The sequence below is a fragment of the Camellia sinensis genome, chromosome 15 (genome assembly GCF_055761805.1).
Source record: "Camellia sinensis isolate YWXY chromosome 15, ASM5576180v1, whole genome shotgun sequence".
Classification (NCBI taxonomy): domain Eukaryota; kingdom Viridiplantae; phylum Streptophyta; class Magnoliopsida; order Ericales; family Theaceae; genus Camellia; species Camellia sinensis.
In genome coordinates, this window is record NC_138975.1 from 20,378,117 (window position 1) to 20,401,799 (window position 23,683).

General features: G+C 38.1%; 1 protein-coding gene across 1 annotated transcript; it reads left to right on the forward strand.

Moving 5' to 3' along the window:
• Window positions 1–19,138: 19,138 nt before the first annotated feature.
• On the forward strand, window positions 19,139–23,266 carry LOC114296995 (nuclear pore complex protein NUP35). Its single transcript, XM_028241327.2, has 4 exons — window positions 19,139–19,267; window positions 19,349–19,968; window positions 21,433–21,544; window positions 22,800–23,266. Exons 2-4 carry the CDS (start codon window positions 19,373–19,375, stop codon window positions 23,106–23,108), a joined length of 1,017 nt encoding a protein of 338 aa, XP_028097128.2. The 5' UTR covers window positions 19,139–19,267; window positions 19,349–19,372; the 3' UTR covers window positions 23,109–23,266.
• The last annotated feature ends 417 nt before the right edge of the window (window positions 23,267–23,683 follow it).

The following is a 23,683-nucleotide window of genomic DNA, read 5'->3' on the forward strand; positions in this document are numbered from 1 at the left end:
AGTGTAGGGGAGTACTCTGACGACACCTCTATAGGGAATGCAGGGGAAGCTCCAGGAAGTACCGAGACAAAAGGAGCCTCTAACTCAGGATGATAAGAGCCACAGCTCTCAGGTCCAACGCGGCGCATCACTGGATGCGGATCCTCAGCCAATACCTCTTGCCTAAGCTCAGCAAAAGTCTGACCATTCCGCTCTATCTGTAGAGCGAACCTAAGCTCCCGGTATTTGCACTGGAGGCGTCGGCGTACCAATGCTCGTCTTGCTTGCGTGGTGTAGTATGAAAAATCCTCCTCTGTTTTCCGAATAACTTTCTTTATCACGCACTCCGTTCCTAATTGACACCGTCGGTTAAGTCTTTGTGGACTAACAGCTACTGCCCGCTTATTCTGGAAACGAAAAACTCCCCAGTCATCAACGCTTTCTGACGCAGAATCCATTCTACGGTAGGTAAACAAATTTATTTTTTTTAGTCCACCTTTAATATGATATAGTATAATGTTAACAAAATGTAGTAATGTAAAAGGCAAGGATATCTAAAATCACAAGTCAACACGCGTGGGTTAAAGGTTGAACCTAGGGCTCTGATACCAATTTGTCACGCCCCAAAATTCGAGACCACAAGAGTAATATATAAAATACAACTCAAACAAAAGAGATAACCACAATATTTTAATATACACACATAAGTAGCGTTATAACATAGATAACTGATTTGAGTTCTACTAAAGGTTTACAAAATTCTGTCAAACCAAAAGGTAAAAGGGAAGAGAAAACAAGAACAAACTACTAGTTCAAATTTTTCAAGTGAACCACGGCTCTAAAACTTCATCTTGATTGTCTTCGGGATAACCTTCCCTGTCGTAAGCTGCTTCTTCACCTGGTATAACACGCCATGAGCTTGGAATGCCTAGTAAAAACACACACACCCCTATATCTTCTATCAGTCAATCAACCATACAAAAAAAAAAATTAGGTAACATAACATATTTACGTTAAGGTTTTATGAATTAGTAGTTAGACTAGGCATCTAGAACCCCCCCCCCCCCCCAAAGAAATCCTTCTACCCAATCACAAGATTAAACACTGGACTACTCAGAACTCCCCCTTTTGCTGCTTTGCAGACCTTACCACCCATGCCCACCTCCCGGTTATTTACCGGTCAGCGACATCGATGGACCTCAAAAGGGACGGCCAAACAAGTGGGCTCGCTTACACCCCAAATCGTGCCTAGGGCTCGCTTACACCCTGCACATACCATACAAAAGGGCTCGCTTACACCCTGAAACCACCGCATAGAGTTTAAATACGTCTGTGTCAACCTAGGGGTTCGCCCAAAACGCTTACACAAGACTTAACTCATTTGGTATCATAATTCAGGTCATTTAAACGAGTATGGGAAAAAAAACATACTAGAGGAAATATAGTCCATGGTCATCATTCATAGGTATAGTAAGGCAAGAAAATAACATTAAAAAGGCTTTGAAACATTTAGAGACAAATAACATAATATAACACAATTTCCAGCACCGTTCGGTTCTACTGGGCTAACAAGAATGCTTTGGTAAAAATACTTCTAGGACAAATTAGGGGCTGAAATTGCACAGAAAATATATTCAACCTGTCTAGTTTCAATTCCAATTTTTAGAAGTTGCGCAGCCCCTCCACAAATTCATCTACAAACTATATTCGAAAATCTGTCCAGATTTGTCACCCTTTGGAGAAACTAACGTTTCTCTCAATATACCCGATGGTTTTCACTCAAATAAATTCTGTTGGAAAGAAGACTCAGAGTTCTAAATTTTGACAGAAGAACCAATATGAGATGATTTTTCTAGAATTTTATAAAATTTCTAAAAGTGGACTGTTTTTCAGAGACTCATGACCAGATTTTTCAACAATTTGTCCAAGCCCTAAAAACACACAATTAGGAGCTAATAAAATTATCACAAGCTCTAAACACATAAAATACCCTACAATAAATTCAGATTTGAGAATTAGATAGATTTGATATTTCTTTTAAATTATAAAAGTTGCAGTAGTGCCTAATTTCACAAGTTTGCAACACAATGACACTATTTCATACCTACACCTTCACACACCAAAAACACCCTATTTACCATCAATTTGTAACACAAGAGGCATATTAGACCATAGAATGAGATGATGAAAGAGTTGGAGAAAATAAGGAAGAGGTATGTTCTTACCTTCAAGAATTCCTTTTCTTTTCCCTTTTTTTTTTTTTCTTCTTCTTCTTACTTCTCTACCTCCCTTCCCTTGAGCCAACTCTCCCTCTCTCACCCTCTCCTTGGGCTTTAGAAAAACGTGGGAGGGGATTTGGACAAGCCTCACTTATATAATATAAGGTAGCTTAATGGCTAAGAGATTAAATATCTAGATTTTTTTTTTCTTTTATTTTATATATAGATATATATAAACTATGTATATATTCAAATACACAATAGTATTCTATTCAAATAAATTATAAATGAAAGAACAATAAAAACAAAAAAAAAATAGAAATAAAAATAAAATGTGTGAATTAATTTAGAAATTATGAGGTAAAATAAATAAAACCAAGTTTTAGGATAGTTCCAATCATAAAGTGGTGTTCTATGATTTAATTATGGTAACACACGGAGAAGTTATTATTTACTTGGGCCCTTACGCAGACTTTTACGGAACTAAGGCAAAAATGCTATTAACCTAAGGCTCAGGGTTTCAAGTGTAATGACAAAAAAAAATTAGGGTCTCTACAGAGGGTGTAGGCCTGCAGTATTATTACCCCCGGGTGAAGGTCTAGGCCTGCGGTATTATTACCCTCGGGCGAGGATGTAGGCTGCGGTATTATTACCCCCGGGCAAGGGTGTAGGCCTTTGCTGATGGCGCTCCATGCCAAGTGCGAAGATTACGTTGTATTCGAAGACTTATGCTAATTTTAAGTGGTGATATATTGGGCCGACTATTTAATTGTCAAGTTGCTCGGTTTGCATTTTGCTTGGTTTGCGTTTAGTCCAAGGTAGACTTGCCCCATTACTTTCGAAGGATAGGTTTTAGTCGGAAGGAATGCAGATTTCCATTGCCCTATGTTGCAGGGAAGATTCGGCTTTGGTAAAATGATGGCGCACAAAAATATGCAAACTGCCGACTGCCAAATGCGAATTGCTGACTGCCAAGTGCTAGCGATCGACTGCCAAGTGTGTAATGTATTGCCCCAAAACTGGCGCTTGCTTAGAGCGGTGTGAAAAGGAGCGGGAGTGTGTAACTCAAGTAAATGTCATTGTAATGTTTGTACCAAGTTGGCCGAGTATGCATGCATATCAAAGGTGCCGAGATGATGATCGGCTGATGTGCCCCAATTGGAAAACGGAAAATTGATTGATGTCCCAGTGGGCAATTGTTTTGCCAAATAATGTTGTTAAGCGAATAAAGTTGCCGAATACTGTGGCCAATGTTGCTGCATGAGGCTTGACAATGCATAAAGTTGACAAATAATGTTGTTTAGCCGAATAAAATTGATGCACGGCCGAATAATGATCATAATGTTGAATTAATAATGGTGCCGAATAATCTTACCGAGTAAATTTGATGCACTACCGAGTAACTAGTGTCAAAACATCTGTGGTGTTCGTTTCATATATAATGTGATTTTGCCGAAAAGTTGGTCAGCTACACTTGGGTCAGTGACTGTGCTGATCTTTTGGTCGGCGATTTTTCTTACCTTCGCGGTGTGTCGACATCCCTTCGGAGTTGGATTTGCTAAGAACTTGGTTGGCCATGGTTGCCAATTTTTTAAAGGTGAGTGTCTTGTCCAACGTATATTTGCCCCATTGCTTGTGAATAAGATTGGTTATTCAGAAGGAATAAAATTGATTTGGGCCAAAATTGCCGAGTAGGCCGATAAGAATTTGAAACGGATTTCGTGCTCTTGTTCGGTGTCGTGGCGAAATCGGAATGAAGTCGAGACAAAGTAAGGTGCTTGATGATATGTAAAGTGAGCCATTGCGCTCAATTTTTGAATAAAATCTGCAAATAGTTTTTTTTTTTTATGAGCTGAATTTGCAAATTCTGATCGTACGGATGGACTTGAAATGCGTCAAATAGTTGGAAAGGACTATTGGATCGCTATGATCAGACCCTTGATGGCGTAATTATAGCCAAAATAGAACTGAGAGCTCAGATCAGCACGGTGTAATTCAGCCGTGAAGTACAGAATAATTTTTGCATGGGCTGGCTCGGTTGTCTTCTCTAGCGAAGTAACTTACTTTCTGGGCAAACTTTGATAGGCCCGTATGGCTTTGTTTGAGCTCCGATTTCGACGCAGTTTGTGGCGTTAGACTCGTCTCGACGAGGACTTCACACTGGTATAGTCAAAGCTTGAATTTGACAATTCTGAAAAATGCCAATTGCTAGAAATTTAGTCTATTTCGCAACTGTTGGCGGCCTGTGGTTCGTTCGTGGCTCTTCTAGTTAGTGATTTTGGACTTTTTAAGTTGATGCGAATCTTGTGGTAGGTTCAGATGTGAATTTCGGCAAGCCGAGATGCGAGTTTTATGCCGAGATACTAGTGCCGAGCAAGATTGTGGTTTGCAAATAATGTACGTGTGCCGAATAAAGTTTGCGAAGCGTGTGCCGAATAAAGTTTGCAAAACCAAATAATATTGCCGAAGCCCAGTTGATAATATGTGGCGTTGATAAGCAGTTGATAATATGCAAAGTTGGTAATTTTTAATCAATTGGTAATATGCCGAATGAAAAGCTGAATTGCAAAGTTCAGCAATATTACAGCATAATGTGTTGCCAAATAAATTTCTAAAGCCGAATAATGTTGATGAACAATGAATGTTGGATGGATGGGGGAATGTATTTAGCAAAAAAGCTTGGTGCACATTGTTGGCTATGCATTCGGTGGCGAGAAATCGAAGCTGTTCTTATGGCCACGGTGGTTATAGAGCTACCGAATAGGTTCGTAACTTTGCCGAGCAAGGTGCTGAGTTACGGCAGTGCCGAGAAGCATACGCATGGTCTCGAATGTTGTAACGCTGCCGATGTCACGACCCAAACCCGGCCCTATGGGTTTAGCACCGTAACCGGCCAGTAATCCGAGATTACCGAAGGCCTGCTTAACAGTAATACAGTAAAACAGAGTACAGGGCCTGGCGGAAGCCAATACAGTAATTAAACAATGTCCAATGAGCTGTGACAGTCTGTATGCCAAAAAGATTTTTCATGCATTCATACATATACAAACAGTACAGTCTATACAAAATTTACAGTCACACAGTACAGGGACCTAATCCCTTGATAACAGTACAGTTAGCAACTGACAGTCTATACAGTAATCCAAACAGTATGGAGACAGACAGGGGAAACGAACAAAACACCCCAAAGCCATAGCATGGCAACTCGGAACCTCGCAGTGAGGCACAAAGGCTGGCTTGACAAAACTGGAGTCTAACCCACGCTCCTAGCTCCGATCTGGTGGCTGAGCACCTACATATATATATAAACAGTGAGCTAAAGCCCAGTGAATAACATAATGCGTAAAGAGGTTTAGAATGAATGTCCTTACGGTAATGAAAACAGTTCAATTCAATCAGTATTTCAGTTGTTCAGTACAGTAAACAGTCATATGTGGTACATCCATTAGCATAACAGTAACAGTAGGTCTTAAAAGACCGAACAGTAATGATGGCCATCAGTCAGTAAACAGTAGTGGCTCCACGAGGGAACCGACAGAGATCTCTGTAACAGTAACAGTAACAGTAAACAGTAGGTACCAAGGATGCCACAGTACAGTTCAGAAATAAAGGACATACATTCATTCAGTAATACCAGTTCAGTAAACAGTTCAGTTCAGTATTCAAAAGATATCAGTTGAACATATCTTTACACAATTGTTACTCACAGAGTTTGGGCTACGGTATGCTAGAGCGTGTCTCCCCAGTCGCCAACCCTACACAGTTCACAGGTTGAACACACTAAGCTACACAGTTGGGAAATATCATAACTTAATCCCTAATTTGCCTTGGTGTGTTCTACAACGATATCCTCATCAAGATGTCTTAAACTAGGCCTAAGAATGCCTAGGATGGGATGAGGATGCAAAAATACACTTAGAAAACATTTTGTAAACTTTGCTGAAAATAGGAGCCTCGCTCGAGCGAGACTTTCTTCGCTCGAGCGGAAGTCCAAAATCAAAGGCTTCGCTCGAGCGAGGAATCCTTCGCTCGAGCGGTCTGTCGAAACAGTAAAAATACTGGATGCTGTGATTTTGCGCGCGATGGTCGCTCGATGGTCGCTCGAGCGGAGCCCTGGACAAAGGTGCTCGCTCGAGCAGGGAATCCTTCGCTCGAGCGAGGAAGCCAAATCTGAAATTTCCAGATTTGCCTCCCAAGCTCAAACCAAGCATTCTACCACTCCAAACTCGACCTCTTGGGCCCAAATTCTGGAAAACATAACTAAATTCAATGTATAACAAGTTTCAAAGCTCAATTTATGAATTCAAGCCCCAAAGGTGAGTCAATTAAAACCATATTCAAACCCAATTTCAAACCATTTTCCAAGAACAATATGACCATGCAACATGCATGATCTTAAATCATTTTCAAAGCTTTAATGCTGTTTCAAAAGAGCTTAAACCTTCAAAAACAAGATTAACTCATGGGGTACCACAAAATTATAGACATGCATGCACCATTATACCATGTATGGACATGCATGCACCATTATACCATGAATTCAACTCAAAACTCATTAATTCAAACATGCATGCATGAAATGAGCTTCAATTCACCATTAATGACCCAAATCATGACTTAGCTCTACAATCTAACCTGGACCATGCAACAATCAACTCAAAACATGAACAAGAAGACAATGGAGCTACCTTTAGTCTTGTAGTTCACGAAGGGAGCTCAAATATGCAATCTCCTTAACAATTTCTTCAATTTCCAAACAATTCACAAGCAAAATTGAGATGAAATCAACTCCTCAAGTCTCTCTCTCTCTAAGGTCGGCTAGAACAAGAAGAAAATGGCTGATGAAATGTTCTGATAAAGCATACACAAGGCTTCAAATATGAGTAAACAAAGGCCCCACTAGATGGCAAAAGTGTAATTACGTCAAACTCTTTAATTAGCTTATTTTAATCTAATTTAATCATACCCAATCAGTTTTCAGGTAAATACACCATAAAATCATATTAATTACGAGGGTCATAGAACATCAATCGGTTTCTAATTCGGCCGCCGATAAGGCCTTCAATTAGCAGTTTAAACATATAAGCATGAACAGATAATCATACAGTCAAACACATAGAATGCAATTTAACTAACATATACTCAATCAATTCGGTTTCCAATTTCAGTCAGTCAGTTCAGTACTTTAATCAGTTCAATTATCAGTCATAATCAATTCAGTTTAACGATAATCGATGGTTATCGGTAATCAATCAGTCATAAGTCGGTAAACAGTATGAGGGTTGTTACAGTCTCCCCTCCTTATAAAGAGTTTAGTCCTCTAAACTCGAGTTACCTTCATTCTGGAAGAAAACAGGGTTCAGTGGAAACAGTTCAGGATATCGTTTGGCCATGTCATCTTCCCTTTCCCAAGTGGCATACACGCCACCGTGGTTTTGCCAGTCAACTTTCACTAACGGGATCTCTTTGTTCCTCAGTTTCTTGATTCGTCTGTTTACAATCTGTATAGGCCGTTCCTCGTAAGTGTAGTCATCACTCAACACTACACGAGTAGGCTCTATTACATGGAAAGGATCCCGAAGGTAGTCTCTCAACATAGAGATGTGGAAGACGTTATGCATGTGCTCCATTTCAGGAGGAAGCGCAACTTGATACGCCACCGGATTGATTTTCTCAATAATCTCATACGGTCCGACGTATCTTGGTGCTAACTTGCCTTTGACTCCAAAACGAGTCTGGCCTTTCATTGGTGTCACTTTCACAAATACGTGATCACCCACTTCGTATTCTCTGTCTCGTCTTCTGATATCAGCATAACTCTTCTGTCTACTCTGTGCAGTTTTCAGTCTCTGTTGTATCAGTTTCACTTTCTCAGTTGTTTCATAAACAATCTCGGGCCCAAGCAAAGGCCCATCTCCAACTTCTGCCCAGCAAATCGGAGATCTACATCTTCTGCCATACAATGCCTCGAAGGGCGCCATACCAATACTCGAATGGTAGCTGTTATTGTAGGTGAATTCAACTAATGGCAGATGACTTTCCCAGTCTCCCTGAAAATCAAGGACACACATTCTCAGTAAATCCTCCAGAGTTTGGATGGTCCTTTCTGATTGGCCATCTGTCTGAGGATGATAGGCACTACTCAGTCTCAATTCAGTACCCAGTGCAGTTTGTGGGCTTTGCCAAAACCTCGATGTAAACTTCGAATCCCTGTCAGAAACAATAGACACAGGCACTCCATGTAGTCTTACAATCTCATCAATATAGATAACAGCCAATTTGTCCGCGTTATAGATTGTCTTGACAGGTAAGAAGTGAGCAGATTTGGTTAATCTATCAACAATAACCCAAATTGAATCCATACCTTTTTTGGAGCGAGGTAACCCAACGATAAAATCCATCGTGATATGCTCCCATTTCCACTCTGGTATGGGTAAGGGTTGCAATAGTCCGGCAGGTCGTTGATGTTCAGCTTTGACCTGTTGGCAATGAAGACATTTGGATACAAAATCAGCAATTTCTTTCTTCATTCCCGGCCACCAGAAATTCTGTTTCAGATCTTGGTACATTTTCGTATTCCCCGGGTGGATAGATAATTTCGAATTGTGGCCTTCTTGCAGAACTCTTCTTTTCAGTTCAGTATCATTCGGTACACACAGTCTTTCATGAAATTTCAGTACATTGTTCTCAAATTTGAATCCCGGTCTCGGTTTAGATTCTCTTTCTTCGATGATCTTCTTCAAGAAGTCATCCAGTTGTTGTTTCTCTTTAATCTCTTCAATCAGTGCCGGTTGAGCAGAAATAGTAGCTAAGGTTCCACCTTGGTCTCTCAAAACAATTTCAATTTCAGATTTTTCAAGGTCACAAAGCAACTCTTTCTGTCCGGTGAGCAAACAAGCTAAGTTGACAATTGACTTTCGGCTCAATGCATCGGCAACAGTATTGGCTTTTCCCGGATGGTACAAAATCTGTAGGTCATAGTCTTTAATCAGTTCCAGCCATCTCCGCTGTCTCATGTTCAGTTCTTTCTGTGTGAAGAAATACTTTAAGCTCTTGTGGTCGGTGTATACTTCACATGTCACCCCATACAGATAGTGACGCCAGATTTTCAGTGCAAACACCACTGCAGCAAGTTCCAGGTCATGGGTTGGGTAGTTCTTTTCATGGGGTCTCAACTGTCGGGAAGCATAAGTAATAACTCTCCCATTCTGCATTAAAACACACCCCAAACCCTTATGAGAAGCATCACTAAATACAGTATAGCCATCCGTACCTGAAGGTAAGGTAAGAACTGGTGCAGTCACTAATCGAGTTTTCAGCTCCTGGAAAGCAGATTCTCTTTGGTCAGTCCAGTCAAATGATGTCCCCTTTTGAGTTAACTGAGTCAATGGTAGGGCAATTTTGGAGAAATCTTTGACAAATCTTCTGTAATATCCAGCCAGTCCCAAAAAGCTTCGGACTTCAGTCACATTTGTCGGTCTAGGCCAGTTCACTACAGCTTCAATTTTCTGCGGATCAACAGATATTCCATTTTTGCTAACAACATGCCCCAGAAACATAACATGGTCAAGCCAGAATTCACATTTAGACAGTTTAGCATACAGTTTCTGTTCTCTTAAGGTTTGTAGGGCAAGTCTCAGATGATGTTCATGCTGTTCTATACTTTTGGAGTAAATCAATATGTCATCGATAAATACAACAATAAAGTCATCAAGGTATGGTTTAAAAATTCTGTTCATGAGGTCCATAAAAGCAGCAGGGGCATTCGTGACTCCGAATGGCATAACTAAAAATTCATAATGGCCATACCTTGTTCTAAAAGCAGTTTTATCAATGTCTTCTGGTTTAACCTTCAGTTGATGATACCCCGATCGGAGATCGATTTTGGAAAACACTTGTGCACCCTGTAACTGATCAAATAAATCATCAATACGCGGTAATGGGTATTTATTCTTTACAGTTACCTTATTCAGTTCACGGTAGTCTATACACAATCTCAACGAGCCATCTTTCTTCTTGGCAAACAAAACAGGCGCACCCCATGGTGAGGTACTGGGTCTGATGAACTTTTTGTCTAACAGCTCTTGCAGTTGCACTTTCAGTTCTTTCAATTCAGTTGGAGCCATTCGGTACGGAGCTGTAGAAACCGGCTGTGTTCCGGGAACCATATCAATAGTAAACTCAATCTCCCTGTCAATCAAATCTCCTGGCAAATTTTCTGGAAAGACGTCTGGGAATTCTCTGACTATAGGAACACAGTTCACATTAGCATTATCATCAGTAGATACAGTCAGTACAGAGCACAGATATCCCTTACACCCCTTTCTAATTAGTTTAACAGCTTTTACTAACGAAATCAAATACGGAGGAGGTACTACTCCACTCCCATTAAACACGAATTCAGGCAAACCAGGTGGACGGAAAACAACTTGCTTGGTCACACAATCAATAGTGGCATGATATTTTTGTAACCAATTCATCCCCAATATTACATCAAAATGATCAATGTTCAATGGTAGTAAATCAATAAACAGATGCATATCCCCAACAATGATTTCACATGCGGGGTACATATAAGCACATGTCATGGATCCCCCTACGGGTGATGATACGGCTAGCAGATAGTTCATAGGTTCTAAGGGTCTATTCATTTTCCGTGAGAAAGCATGCGATACATAAGAATGTGTAGACCCCGAATCAATCAATACATATGCATTTTGTGTACAGATAGAGAGGATACCTGACACAACGGTCTCAGTATTTTGCACGTCTCCCGGTACTAGGGCTAACACTCGGCCCTGCCTCATGGGCTCTTTCCCGGTAGCTCTGGGGTTAGGCTTTGGTGCTACAGTTGATGCTGCTGCGCTTGGTTCAGCTTTACTACTGGCTTGTGGAGCAAAGGGGCAGTCTTTAACCATGTGGCCCACCTTGCCACACCTGTAACAGGCTCCAGATATTTTGTAGCAGACCCCCTTGTGCTTCTTGCCACACTCAGGACAGGGTGGTATGAACCCACTCACTTGGCTGGGGCTAGTTGTCGACCCCGTATTCTGTTTCTTGTTGGCTGGGTTGTGCTTGCCTTTCTTGAATTTGAAACCCTGCCTTTTACCATGCCATTCGGTTGTTGGTGTTTCAGATTGTTTCACTGCTGCAATGTTCGACTCGGCCATCAATGCCCGGTCGAGAACACCCACAAAAGTCGGTAGTTTCAAGACATTTATTCGATCAAGGATTGCAACATTAAGGCCACCTTCGAATTTTCTGGCCTTCTTATACTCAGTATCCACCATATCCGGTGCATAACGGGCAAGTTCAGTAAATTTTGTTTCGTACTCTGCAACGGACATTGTGCCCTGTTTCAGCTGTTCAAATTCAATCACTTTTCTATCCCTGACACACTGAGGGAAGTACTTTTCAAAGAAGGACTCCTTGAACTGAGCCCAAGTCAAAACAGTATTTGTATCACGGATCAACATCCACCACCTTCTAGCCTCTTCTTGTAGGGTGAAGGTAGCTAACAATACTTTGTTCGCTTCTGAGCACGGAAACACTTCGAATAATTTTTCTGTTTCCAGAACCCAAGCTTCAACTTTTAACGGTTCAAGGCCTCCCTGAAAGGATGGCGGTTTCATCTTGCTGAATTTATGGGTGAGAGCAATAATATCCCCATCATCCACATTCGCATTAGGTTCCGGCTGTACCGGAGGAGGAGGAGGCTGTTGGTTCTGTTGTTCAAGTCTAGCAGTTATCAGTTCCATCATTCTTTCCATTCTTTCCATTCTTGCCTCAGTAGATGAGGACTCAGGTTCATTTGCATTGTCCATTTCACTATAAGCAGTTATAACAGTTTTAAACATAAGCAGTCATTTGTTTAACAGTTTACCACATTAGTATGTATTCAGTCATAACATAACCACACACTTATCATGCTCATGAGATGCCCTAATCACTTTTCTAGGACACCCTATAGCTCATTTGGACACGTGTGTGCGGTATAACTCGTGGGAAGTATCGCTCTGATACCACTCTGTCACGACCCAAACCCGGCCCTATGGGTTTAGCACCGTAACCGGCCAGTAATCCGAGATTACCGAAGGCCTGCTTAACAGTAATACAGTAAAACAGAGTACAGGGCCTGGCGGAAGCCAATACAGTAATTAAACAATGTCCAATGAGCTGTGACAGTCTGTATGCCAAAAAGATTTTTCATGCATTCATACATATACAAACAGTACAGTCTATACAAAATTTACAGTCACACAGTACAGGGACCTAATCCCTTGATAACAGTACAGTTAGCAACTGACAGTCTATACAGTAATCCAAACAGTATGGAGACAGACGGGGGAAACGAACAAAACACCCCAAAGCCATAGCATGGCAACTCGGAACCTCGCAGTGAGGCACAAAGGCTGGCTTGACAAAACTGGAGTCTAACCCACGCTCCTAGCTCCGATCTGGTGGCTGAGCACCTACATATATATATAAACAGTGAGCTAAAGCCCAGTGAATAACATAATGCGTAAAGAGGTTTAGAATGAATGTCCTTACGGTAATGAAAACAGTTCAATTCAATCAGTATTTCAGTTGTTCAGTACAGTAAACAGTCATATGTGGTACATCCATTAGCATAACAGTAACAGTAGGTCTTAAAAGACCGAACAGTAATGATGGCCATCAGTCAGTAAACAGTAGTGGCTCCACGAGGGAACCGACAGAGATCTCTGTAACAGTAACAGTAACAGTAAACAGTAGGTACCAAGGATGCCACAGTACAGTTCAGAAATAAAGGACATACATTCATTCAGTAATACCAGTTCAGTAAACAGTTCAGTTCAGTATTCAAAAGATATCAGTTGAACATATCTTTACACAATTGTTACTCACAGAGTTTGGGCTACGGTATGCTAGAGCGTGTCTCCCCAGTCGCCAACCCTACACAGTTCACAGGTTGAACACACTAAGCTACACAGTTGGGAAATATCATAACTTAATCCCTAATTTGCCTTGGTGTGTTCTACAACGATATCCTCATCAAGATGTCTTAAACTAGGCCTAAGAATGCCTAGGATGGGATGAGGATGCAAAAATACACTTAGAAAACATTTTGCAAACTTTGCTGAAAATAGGAGCCTCGCTCGAGCGAGACTTTCTTCGCTCGAGCGGAAGTCCAAAATCAAAGGCTTCGCTCGAGCGAGGAATCCTTCGCTCGAGCGGTCTGTCGAAACAGTAAAAATACTGGATGCTGTGATTTTGCGCGCGATGGTCGCTCGATGGTCGCTCGAGCGGAGCCCTGGACAAAGGTGCTCGCTCGAGCGGGGAATCCTTCGCTCGAGCGAGGAAGCCAAATCTGAAATTTCCAGATTTGCCTCCCAAGCTCAAACCAAGCATTCTACCACTCCAAACTCGACCTCTTGGGCCCAAATTCTGAAAAACATAACTAAATTCAATGTATAACAAGTTTCAAAGCTCAATTTATGAATTCAAGCCCCAAAGGTGAGTCAATTAAAACCATATTCAAACCCAATTTCAAACCATTTTCCAAGAACAATATGACCATGCAACATGCATGATCTTAAATCATTTTCAAAGCTTTAATGCTGTTTCAAAAGAGCTTAAACCTTCAAAAACAAGATTAACTCATGGGGTACCACAAAATTATGGACATGCATGCACCATTATACCATGTATGGACATGCATGCACCATTATACCATGAATTCAACTCAAAACTCATTAATTCAAACATGCATGCATGAAATGAGCTTCAATTCACCATTAATGACCCAAATCATGACTTAGCTCTACAATCTAACCTGGACCATGCAACAATCAACTCAAAACATGAACAAGAAGACAATGGAGCTACCTTTAGTCTTGTAGTTCACGAAGGGAGCTCAAATATGCAATCTCCTTAACAATTTCTTCAATTTCCAAACAATTCACAAGCAAAATTGAGATGAAATCAACTCCTCAAGTCTCTCTCTCTCTAAGGTCGGCTAGAACAAGAAGAAAATGGCTGATGAAATGTTCTGATAAAGCATACACAAGGCTTCAAATATGAGTAAACAAAGGCCCCACTAGATGGCAAAAGTGTAATTACGTCAAACTCTTTAATTAGCTTATTTTAATCTAATTTAATCATACCCAATCAGTTTTCAGGTAAATACACCATAAAATCACATTAATTACGAGGGTCATAGAACATCAATCGGTTTCTAATTCGGCCGCCGATAAGGCCTTCAATTAGCAGTTTAAACATATAAGCATGAACAGATAATCATACAGTCAAACACATAGAATGCAATTTAACTAACATATACTCAATCAATTCGGTTTCCAATTTCAGTCAGTCAGTTCAGTACTTTAATCAGTTCAATTATCAGTCATAATCAATTCAGTTTAACGATAATCGATGGTTATCGGTAATCAATCAGTCATAAGTCGGTAAACAGTATGAGGGTTGTTACAGCCGACCAGCCTCGTTGAATTGTCGAACAACTCCATTGTTCGTAAACTTATGATCGGCAAGTCCATAATAACCAATGTGTTGCCAAGAGTGATGGATGAGCTTCAATGAAGTGGCAAGTCGATGGGCCAATGGTGATGCCGAGTAAGGAATTGTGCCGAGTAATGTTGCTTGGTAATGATGTCGCTGAATTGCAGAGTTATCCTTTGGCTTGCTCTAGCGATTCCTTTCGATCTTTCGCATTACTTCAGCGGAGCCTCACTTTGGCATAATTAGCGTGGTTCATGTTGGTTCATATTATCTTCCGTATTATTTGAACTCTGCGCAACTATCACAAGTCTCTTGCACTAATACATGCAATGTATAATATATAAACAAACTCCAAAAAATGTTAATTTTCGAGTTTTACTGCAACCCGTTGAATCTCAATTTTTATGGGAGAAAATAATTAATTATGGAGCAATATTTCTTCAAAAGCAAGCCCAAATATTAAGATAAGCAATGTTGGCCGAATAGTGATACTGAGCTGATTCAATGCAGGGAATGGAGAAGTTTGATGGTATAGCAAAGGCAAATTTGATGCATCCATGCTTGAGTGTGCCGAACAATTTTGTGTCATCACGGCTGATATATTGTATTTTATTTATTTATTTTTATGTTGATTTATATTCATTAATTAAATTTTTTTTTTATTTTTTTTTTAATAAATGTAAGCAACAAATATCTGCACATATATCTATAAACTTGGTCAAGTCATTGAATAAAGGTTGGACACCTGTGAGTCTAAGTATACATAGAAGAAATAAATTGAATATGGCCGAACAATCTTGTTGAATTGCGGAAAAGATGCTCTCTTTTAAGAAAAGTGAAACCCACTGGTAGAGAGAGAAAATAGAGAAGCAAAAGTAGACCATGAATTCCATATTGTTTAAAAAAATTTTGATGAGATGCACAGTGAACAAAAAGTTCTATTTTGTAAGCACGAACATATGTATATCTAATCCAAGAACCAATTTGTAGAGAGCAAGATCAAATTTTTACTTACAAGAACATGTTTGTTATTCTCTTCGTTGAACTCTTGCAGATGTTTTCCACAGACGACGTCAATTGTGAGACCATGAAAATCCTCTTACATGGATTGTAGAGATCCAATGAAGAGAGGAGCTTTGCCCCTGTATATCTGCAAAGATGAACGTAGTTGGCGCCACCCAACCGGGGTTACCGGCCGGAGACACTCCGATGACGAAATTAGTCACTGAAATCAGAGAAGACATCTCTAGAGAAAGAAGTGTTTGTGTGATATATGGTAGAGAGAGATAAGGCATACCTCATCTTATGGGATGCCCCCTCTTTATATAGATAGGGGGTGTGATATTAGTTTGGGTTAGATCCATTATAGGCCTTGTTTAGGTTAGCCCCAATAAGCTGATATATATTTTTTTCTGGCTCTCGCAATTAGTACTTTTATTCATCTGATAGAAGTTGCCATCATTTTTGCAAAATGTTCATCTGTTACTTTTACTAGAAAATATAGTTTGAAAAAAAAGAGAAGCCATTTAAGTATATAACATTAATTATTAAAACAAATTAAGTGTTACGATAATATTTGCTAATTAAATATTAAAAATAAAATTAAATAAACACTTTAGATATTACCAAACAAGCCAATTGTACATAATTGTTAATTAATAAAAAAATTGCAAAAATTAATTAAAAAATAAAAAATTACAAATAAACCTCAATGTTTGAGCTTGTAGTTTTTTATTTTATTTTTTTATTATTAATTTTTTAATAATTAGTGATTATGTACAATAAACCTGTTTGGTGTAACTTAATGAAATTAAAAACTGATAATCAAAAAGTAAAAACTACTTTTCCCTCAACTTTCAAATAATCAATTTTTTTCATATTATTTAAAATATTTTTGCCTAAAAATTATAAACAAAAATTATATTAAACAGTCTAATACAAATTCTCAAATTAAAATAAATTATAATCAGCTTGTTTGGTTCTGGTTTTCAAAAAACAGTTTTCAGAAAATTTTACTTTTTTGTTTTTCTTATTTTAATGTTTTTAATGAATTTTTAAAATATTTTCAGCATTTTTTTAAATTTTTAGACACACCTAACATAAATACACTTAAAAAGTATAATTTTTGTGTAAAAAATTCTTTAAAAAATACACTAAATACCAAAAAATACAAAAACAAAAACAAAAATTTAATACATTTTTCATATTTTTGTGTATTTATTAATTTTTTAAAATATTTTTCACAAATATTTTACTATTTAGATACATTCAAATAAGGTGCATGTAAAAAAGTAAAAAAATTGCTTAAAATTTTAAAAATATTCACTAAAAACAAAAAAATACGAAAAATAAAAAAACTCAATTTAAAAAAAAAAACTGAATTCAAAAAACTGAAACCAAATATACTAAATAATATTTTTTAAGTTGTAACAAACACCATCAATATCTACTCAAATTATTGGGCATGCTCTAATCAATATGACTAATTTTTGGAGGACTAAAGTTCGTTTGTCAACTATATATTTTAGTCAAAAAATTAAAAGTCATTATAAGTTATCACATCACTTTTTCTACTTTTCTGCACATATTTTCATAAAAAGTTAAAAAAATTACTAAGAGTTCGTTTGGAATGTGAGTTGGTTTTTTAGCTTTTTGGCTATTTTAACCTGTGAATAAAAAGTTTCGTTTGTGATAGATTTTTTGATTTTTTTGACTTTTGTGAGAAAAAAAAATAAAATAATTATGGGTTTGATGTGACATTTTGTCCTATTTGGCTAAAATAACCTAGCCATATAAGACAAACAACACCGCTAGGTAGCTCGAGAAAATGGTGACTCGAATGGTCGAGGGGCCAAAACGGTCGTTTTGGCACTTTTTTTTTTCTTTCCCCTTCATCTTCTTCAGCTTCTCTCACTCTCATCCCATTAAAAGTTGCAGAGATAGAGAGAGATCTCAGATTTACTAGGAAAAAAAAAAAAGAAAATAGAGACGACATGAGGCGATTTCGATGGTGGTGGATCTGGATTTCAAACGAGAGAGAGAGAGAGAGAGAGAGAGAGAGAGAGAGAGACCTCAGATAGAGAATCAAAAGATTTTGGAGGGAGAAATTTCATAGTAGAGAAAGAAATTTAGGATTAAACCAATTTCATGTCCTTACCCCAAAACAAACACATCCATAGGGATTACAGAGAGATTTTGATGGGTTTGATGAAAGCTTACATCTGCCAAAATCTACAACAATCAAATACACAAAATTTTCAAGTTAAATTGTTGATTCTACTTTTTTTACAACCACTCTCTCTGTTTGGTTGGCAAGAAAATGCAAAGAAATAACAGGAAAAAAGGAAAAGAAAAAGAAGGAAAAAAAAAGGAAATTTTACAATTTAAACTCCTTTTCATCAAATTTTTTAGCAGCTAAACTAGGCGATTGATAATGTTTGATTCTAGTAGCAAAAATCAACACAAATTCAAATCAAATTCCAACTTGAACCCAACAAGGCCAAAGAGATCAAGTCCTGTCTCAAATTCCATGTCTATTTCTCTCATATTCCCCAATCGTATCCCTTGCTTCGCGGACTGATTTTTGCTTCGAATGATTCGATTGGTAATTGAAAATAGAATGAAGAGAATGAGCTCATTCGGTGGCCGCTGATGATAGAGCTCGCCTTGCCTCGTCGTGGACTCCGACAGCGATCTGGATTGTGGGTGTCGGAGAAAGATGAGGCTTTTGGAGTGAAGAAGAAGAAGAGAGAGAGAGACATGAGTGTTTGAATGAATGTTTAAAGAATAGAGATAGAGAGGAGAGAAGAGGGAAGAAGAGGAGAGGAAACAGATAGAGGAGAGAGAAAAATTTTGTCGAGCCACTCGAGCCTAAAAAAACTTGAGCTACGAAGCATTATACCTAGACAAAATAGACTATTTTAGCCAAATATGACAAAATGTCACACTCAGCCATAATCATTTCATTCTTTCTCTCACAAAAGTCAAAAAAGTCAAAAACTCGATCTCAAATGAAGCTTTTTAGTCCGAGACTGAAATAGCCAAAAAACTAAAAAGCCAAAAAATCAACCCACATCCTAAACGAGTTCTAAAATAACCTATTCCCAAATGAAGTCCAAGACAACCCCATATATATTCACCTCTCTAGATATTCATAAATAAATTTCATTTAGCCTCCGTTCAGGGTTGAGTTGGTTTTTTAATTTTTAATTATTTTAATTTACGGTTAAAAATTTTTATTTGAGATAAAAAAAAAATTTAACTTTTTAAATTTTTATAAGAAAAAAATTAAAATAATTATAATTTAAATATAATATTTTATTTTATTAAATTAAAAATCTATTTCACCTTTTTAAGACTAAAATAACGACAACCCAACCCAGCCAAAACTTTCACGCCAAACATAGCCTTGAATATTAAAACCTAATCCTGGTCGCCGACCTAGGGTTTTTTATCAGCAAGTAGCGCTCTGTTTTCGAACGTTGGGGGGAAATTGACAAAAAAGCATTCAAAAATCTCCCAAATTCAAAACCCTAATCGATCCTCCTTCGCTCCTCCAACCCCATATACAGGTCTCTCTCTCAATCGATTGTATATTTGTTGGACTGTGATTTATGTGTTTTTCTTCATCATCTTCAATTGTTGAATTGTAGATTTACAATCATTATAGAAGAAAAATGAGCACCACAGTACATAGAACACCTAAATCTAGAAGACAATCATTGTTCTTCCATGATTTGGCTTCCCCTGTTTCTACAACCCATAGAGGAAGTGGAAAATTCACAACCCCAGGTCAAGCTGCAGCTGTTTCAGCTCTATGGCGCGAGAATTTCTCCAATTCCGATCTTCCCCCTCCGCCCATGTTCACCCTCGAAGACCGATCGGATTTCTCTCCGGAATCTGGAATTCCGGACTATCCCACGTCTTCGGAAAGCAATTTAGGGTTTAGAACTCCTGTCCAGAGCTCGGGAGGCCAGTTTTCGACCCCGAGAATGAAGGCCGAGGCGAGCACTTCGTATGCTGTAATGGGTGGTGGGCAGCAGCTGCAAAATCCGCAGAGTCCTGTGGGGAGTTTGAGTTGGTGGTCGCCTGGGAAGAGTGGCGGTAGTGGCGAGCAGGATGAGAAGGGAAAGGGTTCGCCGGTTGAGGGTGTGGTTAATTCGGGTGCTTTGATTATGCTTCCACCTCCGAGGGAGGTTGCGAGACCGGAAACGCACAGGAATTCGTTACCTGTGGGAGACCTTCATGAAGAAGAATGGGTCACTGTTTATGGGTATTGTTTATACTTCATTTTTTTGAGATGATTGTGAATTTATTCTGGTCTGTGTAGTTTTTTTATTTATTTATTTTATGAGATGCTTAATTTTGATGATGATCAATGCTAGATGTTGACAGTAATGCTTGGTAGTTTATACAAATGTGGTTTTTTGGAAATGCAGTTATGTCATTGTGTGGTAGTTATAATCTACATGATGGGAATTACAATATTTTAGGCATGTATGAAAGTTAATTTAAATCTCAATGGAAATTAAAAATTAGCATGAAATATTGACTATTGGAATTAGTATGTTTCTTTCTAGAACCAGTGAAGCTCATCTTATGATTCTTTCTAACTATTAAATGATTTCCTATGTACAGTGTAACAGTAATCATTGCTGTTCTTGCTGATAATACAACACCAATTTCATTTTTAAAGAGTTTTTTGAGGATGACTCTGATATCCTTTTTTTTTTTTTTTAAAAAAAAAAAACAATTGTATATATATGATTGCATATATGATTGTATTAGTTTTGAGTACAGTGGGATGCCGCAATGATTTTTCTAGTTTTATAGAGTTGCTTGCACTGACCAATGAATTCCATAAACCAATATCTGTTAACTTTAAAATTAAATCGAGATGAAGGCAGAAGTTGACATGGTTCGGCTGAATTGACTATGTAATTGATATTAGTATAGACGTTATATTGTGCTGCGTTAGCAGGAAGGCATAGGCGAGAATGGAGTTTCTGAAATTTTACCAAGAGGTTAGCAAGTGAACAATTAGCTGAAAGAGGATGCCCTTCAGGAGGAAGTTGGGATGCTTAAATAGTGGCAATTACCAGTAGATGGATGACAGAGCTGTATCTAGGTCTAGGGTATGGACTTGATACAAGCATGTTTAGAGGGTAGAAAAAAGTATTGTTGGAGTCGGTGATTCAGAGTCTGATGCTTGTATTGTTAATTTATGTTTTTCTTCTCTTTATTTCTCTTTATTCTTTAGATGAGAGGGCCTAGAAAAACTAAACTCTGATATATGAATAGAGGAAGGGTAATGATTGAGTTGAGGAAGACAAATATGCACAATACTGAATGAGTGGGTCATAACATTTATACCTTTAAAAATGGATATATATATATATTTGGGAAGGGTCTTAAAGAATGATATTGATGACAATAGGCAGCAAGACATCAATATTATGAGAGTCTGAAGTTGTTTAACTCAGGTTTCTAGGGGTGAGTCAATCTTTATTGGTTTTTCACACTTTTGTGGAATGATTGTGAGGGACATAGAGCTTCTAGGATTGTCATCAGTGTATTAAACTTCATGCTTCTACCCTTATTCCTTGCAACATTACAATATTCAACTTCATGCTTGTACCTTTATTCCTTGCAATGTTACAATGTATATATTGTTTGTACTGCTAAGTAATTTTTATGTTTCTAAACCTGTGATGACATTTTTTAATCTTCCGTCCAGATTTTCCCCAGGGGACACCAATTTTGTTTTGCGGGAGTTTGAGAAATGTGGTGTGATCTTGAAACATGTTCCAGGTCCCAGAGGTGCTAATTGGATCCACATCCTGTATCAGGTTTTTCCCATTCTCCCACAATTTCAAGTTTGAGCTGTTCATATTGAAATTCTTTTGTTAGTATTCATGTCTCTTAGTTTTATTCTATGTTTCTGTTCTCTTTGGGAATATGACATTGTCTTTTTGGCTAACAAAAAGCTTGAAAATCTTGAAAATCTTCTTTGTTACTTGCAAATAAATGCTAAATGGTAATGAAAACTGTGGGAATATGTTTCCCAAATGGCAAGTGACATCATCATCATTGAGGGTATGAACCCCACAACCATAAGACACGAGCCTTGTTTCGCATAGCCTCGGTGCCATGCATGTCACCTGCTCGTTAGATGCCACATTAGTTTTAATTTTTCGAGATATGTACTTTGTGGTTTTTCCTACTGTCGGAAAACTAGCTGGGTTCATTTTTGCTGAATAGTTACAAGGAATTTGCAAATTGTTAGAAATATGCAAGGAAATTCGATAATGCTCTTCTCTTTTATTTGCTCAACCAATGCTAAGGATAGAAATTCTTAACCCAGTCTGTTGCTTCTCTGGTTGGGGGCCTTGGACCCATCTAGTTAAATGGATCAATTTCAGCAAGTCCTAGTTAGATTACATAGTTATCTATTTTATATTTTTGAATATTCTATTCATTTTCTCTGTTATTTATTCTAAAGATATTTAATTGTCTTTACTGATTTATATAACCAGTTCATTTGGTAAAATAGTTGAAACATTTAAAGTGTTGTGCTTAAATGTTTTAAACATGTTAACCATGGGCTTGAAGTTGTTCACATTGTATTGGCATCAAGTTGAGGACACAAACTTCTTGAAAAGCAATGTGAGACATAAACTGCCAAGACTATATACCCTAACTCGATCGAGTTCACACCATTATGTATTTACAGTTTAATTGCACTGCTCAGAATATAATATTGAGTACAAAACTTGCTTTTGAAATGATTTATATAATTATCATACTTTAAGTTTTTAAAATACAGCAGTCATATTAACACATCAGGGCTAAAAATATTTATATTTCAGGCTTAATTAGTGTTCTTGTTAGTTGTGATCTATTCCATTTCACGTAGATGGACGGGGCTAATTGGTTGTGTACCAAACCAAATTAAACCTTGTGTCCCACTTAAGTGGTGTCAGTTAAATGGATTTTTTTTTGTCATTCTACTTTGTCAAGGGCTATATGCTCAGATAACTGGTTATGTGCTGGCATTAAAACAATACAACAGCTATTAATTTGTTCACTTATTTACTGGCGCAGAATCGGTCTGATGCTCAGAAAGCTCTCAGCAAAAATGGAATGCAAATAAATGGAGTCCTCATTGTTGGAGTGAAGCTAGTTGATCCGGGACAACACCAAGTGCTGAATGAAAGGCTGAACAATCAAGGATTCATGACTTCAACCCTAGCACCATTGGGTAAAAGCTCAGAGCCAAACCCTTCAAGAGCCTCTCCTCACATCGACTATCTTCAAAATGGAAGTAATAGTGCTAGACACTCATCTGGTACCGTTGCCGCCCCTGCAAAATCTGTGGCATCAAAAATCATGGATTTGATGTTTGGTGTCTAGTTGAGTTTTCATTTGCTTTCTTTTTTTAATACCGCCCTCATATTTCTTTTCTCTTTGAGTGCAACATAAGGCTTAGTTTGATTTGGTTATGGCAAATGTATAACTGCCTGTTCTGGTAAAAAGGCGCTTGAGGTTCTGAGTAAATCTTTTTCTTTTAAGTTTTTGTTCACATCAATTTTCCCTGAAGCATATGCTGGTTTGTTCACATCAATTACTTTCTTGTTGTGGCTATGGAGAGGTTGTTGTAGCATGTAGGAGAGGAAATATTCATTCCTGATTGAGAAATGTTTTGTTGTTGTGAATGTTTTTTTCATCTACATTCAACTAGTTAATTTTCATACCACACTTAGTGTGTGCACACGTTCTAATATATATATATATATATATTATACTATTTGATGAGAAAAGTTTTTATTTTATTTTTCATAGAATCCTGTTAGGTCAAAATTTAGAACTCGTAAGCCTTTATAGATGAATGAAATTTGAATGAGCAAGCGAGCGAGTGCGGGAATTTTACTATTACTATGTGATATATTATTGGTATCTGACTCTTATGTGATCATCAGCGCATAATA